Consider the following 14,380-nt stretch of genomic DNA (forward strand, 5'->3'; position numbering starts at 1 on the left):
ATATTTTTCCTTAACTTTATTACAAATAATTTAAAAGAAATAATTTCTGTTTTATGGGTTTTTTTCACTTAATGCAACGGTATTAAATTAAATTTGCTTTTACTTCTGTATTCTGAGTCTTTTAATTTCCCCATAATTGACGTCATTTCACACTCAAAATTACCAGAAAAATACTGTATGAGCAATGACAAAATAGGCATAATTAGCTTATTTTCATACATAACATCAATGATAGCATACCACTTTATTGAGAAAATAATACATGATGATATGAAAAAGTGGGAAGCGATTACACAACCATTAAAAAAAAATTAAGGTTCTGCTCTACAGTTTTGTGATTCGCATAGAGTTTGATTTTTAATGGAAAACAATTTCCAATGTTTTCTTCACTGGATGCATTGCTTATTTAGAAAAGACTTTGTATATCTTAGACTCTCAATTTCCTTTACTTTGGTGAGTGATTGATGGTTGCAATTTGGGTTATAGAGGTAGGCCATCATTCTCTCCGCTTTCTATGTTGTCAATGTAACCATCGTCTCCTTATACCGGTCCCTCCCTCTGCGGAGCGTAATCTTAGCAACGAAAGTATCCTGCTTGTTGAGACGCTTCTCCTAATACTTTGACGTTGCAAGCAAAGCCATTTTTGCAATTCCGTTCGTATGTACCTCATTCAGGAAGCAAACAGTCTTATACAAATTTTAAAGTTGTTCAGCTGTGTGTTGGTAATAATACACGATGCAGCATGAGTAAGTTAACGAACTTCATGGGGACTATCCTTTTTAAAAAAAACGCTCACATGATGTGTAATTAAACCCACCATTCCCATTCCTGTACTACAAGATGAAACTTAAGAGTGATCAATAAGTAAATCCAAACAATATTTGTCTGTATCCAGGAAGATAAGAAAGAAGATTTTTCAAAATTAAAATCCTGATACTTGCGTACAATACAGTGATCTTAATTATATACACACACACTCACTCACACGTACACACACGCACACGCGCGCGCGCGCGATTAATGTGCCTGTCCCACGGGATGGGCGTATGTAGGTCTTTATCGTGCATCTTCATCATTTTCCCATCAAGACTGCGACAAATTCTGAAATGATAATAATAATAATAATAATAATACGCACCAGTTCCGACGTCGAATACACCACTAGTACCAGCACTAAGCCCATATCGTCATTCCCTTATCATCATCATTATCGTCATCATTATCAAAACTGACTCATCTGTTTCAGTTTCCTCGTATTATGACTTTTTTAAAATTAAAGTATGAAGACCGATACAGCGTTGCGCACAGAATGTGTAGGTTTTCTTGTGTAATCGTCTGTAACGTTCATTCTAGTATAAATTCGAACTCAGGATTCTGTCTTAATAAACTACAGATGACCTGGCCTTTCATATTGATTTGAGTGATTGATACTATTGCACATTATTGACTTAACATATCCTTCATTCTTGCAGGAAAACGTCTTCTGTGGATGTACCTTGAAAATAATGACGTATTATATACACACAATTATATCCAGAATTGCTGAATGATTATAAACCGAACTTTATAAATATTTCGATTAAAATCCGTTTTTTGCTGACATAAACTAAAAATTCCTCTATATCTAACGGAACAGACCATTTAGAGGTAGTCGGGGTGGAGTTGGCTGAAAGTTTTCTTCCCAACCAAGATTTCTTTTAAAAATCTTTTATCTCAAAATATGTTTGCCTTAAACTATTGTGATACACAGTTTCCATTCAGTTTACCACAAATTTGATCAAAAGTATCTGGTAAACTTTTTGAGGGCCGAACATTTATTTTTATTTTTTACACCCCATGTACGTCCCTTCTCTCTTAAAACGAAGTGGTCGATCTCCAACGTTACATTAAATAAAAACGCGAGAGGTTGTGCACCTTCGTAGTTGATCTGTCCGTCTTCGTCAGCATCGGCTTCTTGTATCATTTGATCAACTTCTGCATCAGTAAGTTTCTCACCGATGTCAATCATCACGCTACGGAGTTTAGCTGTATTAAGGAAACCGTCGCCATCTTTGTCGAGAACTTTAAACGCCTCTTTGATTTCTTCCTCCATGTAGGTCGTTTTGTTTTGTAACATGCCCATCATGGTCAGAAACGCAGGGAAATCTATCGTGCCGTCCCCTGTAGAAATAAGGCACATTAGATCTCACAGCCGTAACGACATCGCTCATATATGCTTTCACTCAGTTTTAAATTTATACATTTATTTTGAAACCACAATATCACATATCTTTATGTCATACATAAAAAAAGGTTTGATTTTGTTAATGAGGACAGGATCTTCAAAATGAAGTATTTCAATTATATTACAGTTTTTACACCCTGATATTCTGAGATGATATTTCTCTTTCATTTGAAAGAAAAGTCCGTCTTCATCCTTCAAATTCAGAACCTTATTTTGACGTACTGTCCTCGTTTATGTCATTAACATTGACATGTCATTGGTAAATTCTCTTAAAATAACTTAACACGCTTACATAGATTATTTTAGTATAGTGACTTGAATTTCGTTTTCAAAGATATAGCCATATTAGTTACAGGTATAACCATACTAGTTGCATATATGACCATACTAGTTACACATATAGCCATACTAGTTACAGATATAGCCATACTATTTACAGATTTAGCCATATTAGTTACAGGTATAACCATACTAGTTGCATATATGACCATACTAGTTACACATATAGCCATACTAGTTACACATATAGCCATACTATTTACAGATTTAGCCATATTAGTTACAAATATAGCCATACTAGTTACATGTATAATCATACTAGTTGCATATATAACCATACTAGTTACAGATATAACCATACTAGTAACAGATATAGCCATGAAAGTTACAAATATAGCCATACTAGTTACAGATATAGCCATACTAATTACAGATATAGCCATACTATTTACAGATATAGCCCTACTAGTTACAGGTATAACCATACTAGTTGCATATATAACCATACTAGTTACACATATAGTCATACTAGTTTCAGATATAACCATACTAGTTACAGATATAACCATGCTAATTACAGATATAGCCATATTGCTTACAGATATAACCATGCTTGTCACGGATAAGACAACACTAGTTATAGATACAACCGTACTAGTTATACATATTACCATACGAATTACACTAATTATCTGACCCTTATCTATTAGTCATAACACTCAAAATAAAATTTACCATCTTTGTTCATATCCCTGATCATATCTCTAAGTTCGGCCTCCGTTAGATTCTGCCCCAGGGACCTCATTGCTGCTCCTAGTTCTTTGGTAGTGATGGTTCCATTTTCCTCACTATCAAGAAGCTTAAATGCTTCGTAGTATTCTGTATCAACAGAAACAAACATGGAGAAAAGAAATAGGATATCGGTGTATGGGTGTATCAAATGGCAAGACATAGCGTTGAACATAACTTAAACAGGTCGCTTAAATTTGCATGGTGTGCAGAGATATAAAGCTGCAAAGTCAATTGAATGGAAGTAAGCACATAATGTCTCTGAAGAGAGGTTTCATAAACTACTATTATCACAAAACTTCATGGTTATTTACGGTTAAGAACCCATAAAATTTCCATGTCTGTAACACACGTAGTAACGCCTCAAGATAATATAAATGACTTCATTATATTGTGCATGTGAAAGGCGTAACGACCGGGGCATCTGAATGTTTCCTAAGTCATCTCAATACACAATTCGCCTCGGATGCGGGAGGTCGTGGGTTCTATCCCCGGCCGAGTCATACCAAAGACTTACAAAAATGGTGCTAACAGCTGCCTCGCTTGGCGTTGAGCATTAGGAGATTAGTGCTAGGACTGGTCGGCCAGGTGTCAGGATAATGTGACTGGGTGGGACATCATGCTACATGTCTGCGACATGATGCCCCAGTGCTAGACATCACTATAAACTGTCACACTGCAGACATCGCAGCGATATGACTGACAAATTGTTAAAGCTACGTTAAAAATCCAAATCTCTCTCTCTCTCTCTCTCTCTCTCTCTCTCTCTCTCTCACACACACACACACACACACACACACACATACATGCATACATCCATACACATACATGCATACATCCATACATGCATGCATGCATAAATGCATACATACATACATACATACGCACGCACGCACGCAGACACGCACAAAATACACAATTCTTCTGCTCGGTAAAATATAACCGGCATCTTCAGTTATGCAAATAAATTTAGTCTTAGATCTGGCCTCATTTTAAATGACATTTATGAAAATCGTCCAGTAATTTCAATCGTGTGTTCGCCAAGGCTAGTAAGACATAGAAATTATCTAATTCGTTTAAACAATTTTATTTCAATTGAGCGTTCACGTAATATTCACAATTTATGTATTCAATATTTATAGGTTACTGCATTTGTATGGGAAAATATGAACGAGTTTTTTGGATGAAATACTGCGCGAACTTGTGAGTGCAGTATATCCCTCCGACAAAACAAGTTCATATTTTCCCATACAAATGCAGTAACCTATTTATTATATGCTCATTTTTTTATTCTACCTAAGGTTTAATTATATAAACAAAATACACTACAAGAAACAACGTAAATGAATGAATGCCGTATTCCAAACTAAATATACAAGCGCAGATTTGTCATTACACAATGACATCATTATTAATGCGCACATAACTCCTGCCAGATAAATTTGAACTTAGTCGCGCGCTCGACATAACTTTCGAAAGAAAATGGCGTGTCTAGTTAAAATTGAAATTTGCAGTCATGTTATGAATGAATGCGCATTGCAACAACTGTTCCACTTGATCTGGAATGAATATATTTTGGTATTTTGTTTCGATTCGACGAAAGTTTGTGATTTTGGACTGGATTCATCTGTGCAAATTATACATGAAATACATCGGATTGAAGTGGTTCGGGAGAAGCGTGTTTACGTCTGCAAATATGTCTGTTTCTGTCATTGAATGTTTTAAATCAAAATGTGGGGAAAATATTAAGTCTTTCAATTGTAATTATCAAAAAGACGCTATGGAATTTAATGCTTATTTCATTTTGAGTGCAATAAGGAGGATGCAATTGCACGTATCATCGAAATTACAGCACAATTTCGAAGTGTAATCCAGATTGAAAACCGATGACATGGCTCATGTAATTCGGAATTGCAGAATTAAGAAAATACATTTTGAGGAAATTCAGGATGTAAAACTGTAAGTATATTTTATTTTGCCATTCTTATCACCAGCTAAAGAAAACAGTATATGCCTTGTCACTTGTATGGTATTTGTAATGACCTAATCTTCCGTCATTTATATAATGTAGCTAGCCTAAATCCAAAACATTGTATCAACGCGGAATGTGCCAAAACAGCTTGTTTTTTTTTTGCAGTCCACAAAACATGTTTTAGTTCATTCAGAAACAAATTTAAACAACCACAACGTAAAGAGCCTCTTACGCGAGTGTACATGATCTGTCTACAAATCAAAAGTGCTGGCGTCTGAGTCCATTGTTTGTTTACAAAAGAAAGTAGTTCCTTTATCCACGTGAATGATATATGTGTATTGTCGCGCGCGTTCAGTATCGGGGAATATTGAACGATTCTGACAATGTAAAGCTAACGGGGAAAAAAATGAGCATATAATAATATATATGACGTAAACTTATTAATGTTATAACCGTCCAAGTATTATAAAAGTGATATCATTTTACTATTTTCAGCGTTATATTTGACAACATATTAACCTGCTTTGCCATGCAATAAAACTCTCTCTCTCTCTCTCTCTCTCTCTCTCTCTCTCTCTCTCTCTCTCTCTCTCTCTCTCTCTCTCTCTCTCTCTCTCTCTCTCTCTCTCTCTCTATATATATATATATATATATATATATATATATATATATATATATATATAGTTTTATATCATCGCATAGTTTACACAGTTTACTGAAACCTTTAAGATAATCTTGGGGTTTGCAAAAATGTTACAATTATTCAACTCATTTAATAAATTTAAAATTAAATTATCACTATGGTAATTGGTTTCTATATTTAAAACGCTTATATTAATCGTGGGGTATATTTGTACTATTCTGTCTCTGTTGTTGCTATGTGCATTCAACACATACCGTATGAACTCGCTTGTAAGTCGACTCCTAATGCAAACTGCAAGCACCCAAATATGTGTACGCATAATGTGTCATCAGATCTGGGTCAGTAGTTTGTTAGCAGTATTCAGTAGAACAAACAATATTGACCCCTGATCTGCCGGCAAATCAGGCTCTATTTTGATTGCGGTTGTAATCGACTTATATTTCACTACTGCAATTAGAGTAACTTGCTGAGAATCTATCATTTTTGGCCAGAGTATAAAGAACCATGTGTTATAATAATGACAAAGTTTGTTAACGCATGCATAAGTTTCTTATTTGCAACTTTGGTACTTGGGTTATTTTAACAACATTATATACAGTATTGCAACAGGGGCAGATCCACGATTTTTTTGTGTTGGGGGGGGGATAGATTTTAAAGATTTAAAAATTACCAGTTTTCTTTATTTTTCGCTAAAACTGGGTAGACAGAACAAAAAAAGGTTCGACGGTCGACAGATACCCCATCCTATAATTCACCTCTGTATCAGAGACAGTGCCACCTACCTGGTGAAGTGTGTGTGCGTGTGTGTGTGTGTGTGTGTGTGTGTGTGTGTGTGATTTGGATTTTTAACGTAGCTTTAACAATTTTTCAGCCATACCTGATGAACTGGAATCCTTGTTTGAAAATCTGCCAATTGATTAATTTTGCTTACCTTCAATTTCTTCCTCTGTCAAATGTTCTGCCTGATTTAAATAATAATAATAATAATAATAATAATAATAATAATAATAATAATAATAAAGTGTTTGTCATAAAAATTTACCCCGTTGCCCTTATTAGTCCCACCACCACCTATAGCTAATTGTCGCGGCGGAAGGTGTGGGGTAGAAGAGGCATGGATAGGTACTGCGACAAAAGTCAGCTCGATACTTTTTCAGAAAAAAGTTTGACTTTGAATGTTTATTGGTGAACAGTTAAAGCTGACCTTGTTCCCGACCTTAATTCAGAAATCAATGACAGAAGTAAACATTATTTTTGCATATAATGAAATTAAAAATAAAATGATTTTATAACTTACAATTAAATTAAATCAAATATAAATTAAATCAAATATACGTTACACTTCCCCATATATATATATATATATATATATATATATATATATATATATATATATATATATATATATATATATATATATATATATATATATATATATATATATATATATATATATATATATATATATATAAAGATTTGTATTGATAAAGCTTTGCTTTTTACCATAGATTAAGTATACATGAGATTAAAAAGAACTCTTTTAAATTACACACAGTGTACATGAAATAATAAATTGTTATACACGGGAAAGTACATCGGCTATTAAATTATCTTTCCCCTTGATGTGTCTGATGTTTATATAATATTCCCGTAACAACAAACTCCACCTTAGTAGTCTTTGATTTTTATTGTTCATCTTGCCGATGAAAGTAAGGGAGTTGTGGTCACTAAACACAGTAATCGAAAAAGGAGCTGAACTAATCTAAACTTCAAAATGTTGGAATGTCATTATCAAAGCCAAACATTCCTTCTCAATTGTTAAACAATTTCATCGGTGCTTACTTAATTTCTTAGAAAAATAGCACACTGGATGATCAATACCATTTTCGTCTTCTTGAATCAAAATCGCTCCAACCCCATCACTTGCATCAACAGACAGTTTAAATGATTGGCTGAAATTTGGAGCTATAAGAACTGGCGCACTTTTAAGTACGGCCTTTAATTTGTCAAAAGACTCCTGACATTTTTTCTATCCAAAGAAACTTGTTTTTCTTACTCAATAAATTTGTCAGGGGTTCAACAATTAAAGAAAAATTGGAGAAAAAAATTCCGATAGTATTCAGCCATACCGAAAAATCGCATCAGTTGTTTAGTTTTTACTATTCGCTTAACTTTTCCATGCCCCGCAATATGTCCTAAAGAAAGTTACACTAGCACGGCAGAACTCACTTTTAAATTAATTTAAATTTCTACCTGGTTTTGGAACAAGTCTGCATGGTGAACTCCAGTTACTTTTACTGGGCTCTATAAAATCATTCTCCAGCAAATATTGAATTTATTTTCTCAAGCATTCCTGTTTGAGAGGATTCATCCTCTACGGGTGTTGTTTCACAGATTTAGAATTTACAATTTCAACGTCATGGAAAAGTTGGTTTGTTCTTGTAGGAACATCTGGAAATAAGTGCTCATATCCATATAATAACTGTTTAAGTTCATTTCTTTCTTGCTCTTGCAAATGTAAACGCTTCTAGATCTTTCATAATTTCTGAATTCTGAAGATTTGTCACTCCAATATTAGTAGAATCCGATGATATTCATTCACTTAAATCTTCAATGAGTGGGACAGGTACAACTAAATTAATTGCATATTTAACGTGGCTGTCTCTTTCAATATAGTCTTTAAGCATGCTTATGTCGCAGAGTCGTTTTTGTGTTCCCCTCCCAGGAGTTTTAATAATGTAATTTAAATCTTTTACGTTCCTGTCAACTGTGTAGGGACCATAATACTTGGCCTGAAGATGATTTTGTGGTATGGGCAAGAGAGCCAGGACTCTATCACCAGGTTGAAAACTCCTTTCCTTCGAGTTTTATCATATCTTGACTTTATTTTTGATTGAGTAGAGTGCAGACTTGCTATTGCGACCTCACAAGCCGTTGACAACTTATACTTAAAATTGGAAACTTAATCAAGACTATTTATTTCCTGTCTGGAAAGTTCTGGACTAGAGTTTGAAAGTTCACTGACCACTCATCACAGCAGGTACCTCGGGAGGTCTCCATTTTCTTCATAAGTATTCCATTTTTAATGAAATAACAAACAGGAACGTCAGTGGCTTCAGTTTCACTAATGGCCCTTTGAAGCAAACATGAGATCTCATGATCATTTCCCTGTTCGACGACAAATGAGTGTTATATGAGGCTTTTGTAATCTTATTCAACTTTCTTGGCTAAGAACCATCTATCAAATAACTGCTCTTTTTCTCTATCAATTTCGACATGAGTTTGTACAGCTTCTTTCTTATAATTTCATCCGTTTGTTGTTCTTCCTCCTTCTCCAACTGTAACTGCATTTGTCTTTCTTTCTCTCTTTCTTCTGATTACATTTGTTTTTCTTTCTCTCTTTCCTCTCTCTCTCTCTCTCTCTCTCTGTCTCTCTCTGTCTCTCTCTCTCTGTCTCTCTCTCTCTCTCTCTCTCCTCTTTCTCTCATATTGTAACTGCACTTGTTTTTCTTGTAACGGCATTTGGATTTGTTTTTCTTCTTTATTTTTCTGAAGTTCCAGCTTTCTCAACTCGAATTCCATCTTGTATTTTAATTCTAATTCCTGCACATTTATGCCCGAGTCTGATATAGACTTACTTATCGAAACCAATGCACTTTTAACCCAAACATTCTTTTATACCAAGTACTGGACCACAATATCTTTTATTTCTTGATTCCTTAAGGATGTCTTTACCTCAGAAAGACCATATATTCTGACAAGTTGAATTAATTCATCTATTTTGAAAAGGTCTAATTGGTCCTGTGTAGGACTTGAAAGAAAAGATCATATATTCTGACAAGTTGAATTAATTCATCTATTTCGAAAAGGTCTAATTGGTCCTGTGTAGGACTTGAAAGAAAAGATCATATTTTCTGACAAGTTGAATTAATTCATCTATTTTGAAAAGGTCTAATTGGTCCTGTGTAGGACTTGAAAGAAAAGATCATATATTCTGACAAGTTGAATTAATTCATCTATTTTGAAAAGGTCTAATTGGTCCTGTGTAGGACTTGAAAGAAAAGATCATATTTTCTGACAAGTTGAATTAATTCATCTATTTTGAAAAGGTCTAATTGGTCCTGTGTAGGACTTGAAAGAAAAGATCATATATTCTGACAAGTTGAATTAATTCATCTATTTTGAAAAGGTCTAATTGGTCCTGTGTAGGACTTGAAAGAAAAGATCATATATTCTGACAAGTTGAATTAATTCATCTATTTTGAAAAGGTCTAATTGGTCCTGTGTAGGACTTGAAAGAAAAGATCATATATTCTGACAAGTTGAATTAATTCATCTTTTTTGAAAAGGTCTAATTGGTCCCGTGTAGGACTTGAAAGAAAAGATCATATTTTCTGACAAGTTGAATTAATTCATCTATTTTGAAAAGGTCTAATTGGTCCTGTGTAGGACTTGAAAGAAAAGATCATATTTTCTGACAAGTTGAATTAATTCATCTATTTTGAAAAGGTCTAATTGGTCCTGTGTAGAACTTGAAAGAAAATATCATATATTCTGACAAGTTGAATTAATTCATCTTTTTTGAAAAGGTCTAATTGGTCCTGTGTAGGACTTGAAAGAAAAGATCATATATTCTGACAAGTTGAATTAATTCATCTATTTTGAAAAGGTCTAATTGGTCCTGTGTAGGACTTGAAAGAAAAGATCATATATTCTGACAAGTTGAATTAATTCATCTATTTTGAAAAGGTCTAATTGGTCCTGTGTAGGACTTGAAAGAAAAGATCATATATTCTGACAAGTTGAATTAATTCATCTATTTTGAAAAGGTCTAATTGGTCCTGTGTAGGACTTGAAAGAAAAGATCATATATTCTGACAAGTTGAATTAATTCATCTATTTTGAAAAGGTCTAATTGGTCCTGTGTAGGACTTGAAAGAAAAGATCATATTTTCTGACAAGTTGAATTAATTCATCTTTTTTGAAAAGGTCTAATTGGTCCTGTGTAGGACTTGAAAGAAAAGATCATATTTTCTGACAAGTTGAATTAATTCATCTGTTTTGAAAAGGTCTAATTGGTCCTGTGTAGGACTTGAAAGAAAAGATCATATTTTCTGACAAGTTGAATTAATTCATCTATTTTGAAAAGGTCTAATTGGTCCTGTGTAGGACTTGAAAGAAAAGTTTCCACTCTTGATGACATTTAGAAAACGCTTGCCGATTTCACTAAAGATTTCAAAAACCAGTGGATTTCAAATTTTCTTAAATATTTTAGCCAAAATTCAAAATAATCCGAGGACGAGCACCCAATTTGTATGTTACGTGTTTAGGCTCGAATAAACAGCAACATAAGAAAGAGTGGAAACTACAAGCTTTAAAAATTTTAAAACAATTTATTTTCCTGCAAAATTACTGTAAAAATGAACAAAAAAGAACTTACGGTTTTAAGAATCAAATCCAAAAATAATCAAAGAATAATGTATAGTGTATCCTTTGTGGTGTTGGAATGTCTACGGTTCTGTATTATTCACAAACAATAATCCGGTGTTTGAATTAATGAAATGTCTTTCTCCACGAATTTTGTATTAATGCTCAAAACTTCCCAGGAAAAAGAATTACTCTTTAAAATCCAAATAATTCGAATAAACATTAAAATATAATTCCCCAAACTGGTCACAAACAAACGAACACCTTGATATCAAGTTATTTAAGCCTGAGAAAAATCTATATAAACAATGATTATACAGTAACTCGATACGCAAAACAAATTCCCGGATGCGGGTCAATTTTCCAGAACCTTCGAGACGTATTTGCGTATAAAAGCACCTAGACAAAAACCAATCATTTTAGTCTAAGAATAAGATAAAAAAATAAACAGTTGTTTGCTTCTCTCACTGATTTCTGAATTAAGGTTGGGCTTTAAGTGTTTACAAATGAACAGTTACATACATACATACATACATACATACACTCATACGTACACACATACGTACATACATACATACACTCATACGTACACACATACGTACATACATATATACATACATACATACATACATACATGTGTTTTTGGGTTCATGCGTGCGTACGTGTGTGTATGTTGCGGGGAGCACATCTCAACCCCACCCTTAGCTCCACCCTTTATATGTGGATCAAATGCAAAAACTAAGTTATGCATATCTACAATCTAGTCTTAAAAATATATTTCGTGCATAACTTGAACGTTGTATTAGAACTTGCACGACATCACGAACGCACAAAGAACAACATAATACCCGGTTCTTCTTCAAAAGCACTGAAGAAACAAGAAAAATGCAGGCCAGTCTCTCATGGGCTTAAAACCCAGGGTTTTAAATCGACACACCAACATTGACTTAACTAAATGCGCTATTGAGTATGATGGTGCAAACAACCCAAAGTACAGAAAAATGTGTGTTAATTTTAAAACTGAATCGCTAGTGGTTAGAGCGTCCGCTTCGGATGCGGGAGGTCGTGGGTTCGATCTCTGGACAAGTCATACCAAAAACTTACAAAAATGGTACTAACAGCTGCCTCGCTTGGCGCTCAGCATTAAGAGGTTAGTGTTAGAACTGGTCGCCCTGGTGTCAGGATAATGTGACTGGGTTGAACATCATGCTACATGTCTGCGACATGATGCCCCAGTGCTATATATCACTATAAACTGCAACACTGCAGACATCGTAGCGATATGACTGAAAAACTGTTAAAGCTACGTTAAAAATCCAAATCACACACACATACACAAAATTGTATCGCCGCAAGAATAACATCCAGAAAATTCTCAAAGACCTACGTGGTCGCAGATAAAACCTTACGGTAATTAATTACGAAGTCGATTAATTAAGCAGTTTCTTTAATAACATTTCAATTATAACGAAGCATTGAAATCAAGGACAAAATATCAGATCAATAATACATTCTACTAAGCTCCATATCGTCCAGTGATGGGTCCATGTTGATCTTCCTGAAACGTGACTCTCTTTTGACTATGACGTCATACAGTGTACTTAGTCCAGAACAACGGATGTATTTGGAAGATAACGACAAGAATTCCTTTACCAAACGCAATTTCAGTATTTTTATGTGTTTTAGATATATGCATGCAATAATATGACCAAGATTTAATTCTACCATTCATCAAATTTATTATATCCCTTCTACCGGTTTAAATAATTTTCGGTTAATAGCTGTTCATTAGACTTTGGTACTTGTGTTCTGTGATACACAGGTGTTCTGTGATACACAGGTGATATCAAAATGATGTATTGGATAATATGCTCATAATGATACTTAATTTAAGAATCGTTCTAGGATTGATATAATTTCTTGTCACTTCTTCCATTTTTATTTTTCAGAACACTGTGCAGTAAAAGAGTTTGTCGTTGTACCTTTCTGACGATTTTTTTCTTTATAATATAATCGAACTGTGTGATAGATTGTATTACACGCACTTCAGACACCGCTTTACTTATATACTATAATGAGTTGTGTGATACATCGTATTACATACATTTGAAAACTTTTTTGTTTCATAAAACTTAATACAAAAGGCTTCCCTTGCCGTAAATAATAATATGGAGTATCTCAGTATATTTAAATCTTAAGTACAGTTTTCATGTCACAAATAATAAAACATTCGATCCTCAAAATCTTTTCTATGTATCTATTTAACAACATACAGTATGCAGGCAGACATAGAAACATATAATTATACGACAGACAGACATACAGACATCAGTACTAACTTGTTTACCTCCTGTAGTAATAAACTTACCATTCTTCTAGTCACTATAGTTTCAGATTGATTTTCACTGACTGTACTTCGAGCAGCGTTTTCGTGTTCTTTAAAGCACTACATGTGTATAAAGTTTGCATCAAATAAAGACCGATAAAAAGTAAAGCTATCTCTTTCTAGTTATTTATCGCAACAATGGGCAAACGGCACAATGAATTTCATTCAATACAACATTCTTCATTGGAGAAATTGGATATGCCATACGACTATTTTGTATGGTAAACTTAAATATAGGTACTCAGTTAATTCATTCAATCCATTAACAAGCATTGAATTCGTTGTGATTAAAATGAAACGAACAACCACATTCTCTTTTTTCTGAATCATTCTGCGTGAATTTTATTACATGTTCTGCTCATTGTTAATATACTCCTTTCATGTCCTCATGGGCACGAATAAAACGATAAAAGAGGCTTTTTCTTCATGTCTTCTCCTAAAAATTATTTAAATGTAAATTAAATGTTAAAATGATGTTTATTAATTTATAATATTTATAATAATACATGGAATATGCACACACATATATGTATGTATGTATGTATGTATGTATGTATGTATGTATGTATGTATGTATGTATGTATGTATGTATGTGTGTATGTATGTATGTATGTATGTATGTATGTATGTATGTATGTATGTATGCATGTGCGTGCGTG

The 14,380-nt window shown here is 33.7% G+C and overlaps 1 protein-coding gene across 1 annotated transcript; it reads right to left on the minus strand.

Moving 5' to 3' along the window:
- Positions 1 to 229: 229 nt before the first annotated feature.
- Positions 230 to 13,799, minus strand: LOC149805558 (calmodulin-like). The gene is made up of 5 exons (XM_089936409.1): positions 13,703 to 13,799; positions 6,839 to 6,869; positions 3,239 to 3,382; positions 1,915 to 2,160; positions 230 to 1,101 (listed from the first exon to the last, which is right to left on the minus strand). The coding sequence occupies exons 1-5, from the start codon at positions 13,703 to 13,705 to the stop codon at positions 1,073 to 1,075; spliced, it is 453 nt and encodes a 150-aa protein (XP_089792535.1). The 5' UTR covers positions 13,706 to 13,799; the 3' UTR covers positions 230 to 1,072.
- Positions 13,800 to 14,380: the final 581 nt, after the last annotated feature.

This window comes from Sinohyriopsis cumingii, chromosome 2 (assembly GCF_028554795.1).
Source record: "Sinohyriopsis cumingii isolate HCF-2022 chromosome 2, ASM2855479v2, whole genome shotgun sequence".
In the NCBI taxonomy this organism is placed as follows: Eukaryota; Metazoa; Mollusca; class Bivalvia; order Unionida; family Unionidae; genus Sinohyriopsis; species Sinohyriopsis cumingii.

What these genes read in the sequence shown, in the direction of transcription:
- LOC149805558 (XM_089936409.1), bottom strand. An exon ending in GACAGAGGAAGAAATTGAAG is followed by an intron (nt 3,383 to 6,838) that starts GTAAGCAAAATT and finishes CTGTTGATACAG; the next exon opens with AATACTACGAAGCATTTAAG. An exon ending in CAGGGATATGAACAAAGATG is followed by an intron (nt 2,161 to 3,238) that starts GTAAATTTTATT and finishes TTATTTCTACAG; the next exon opens with GGGACGGCACGATAGATTTC.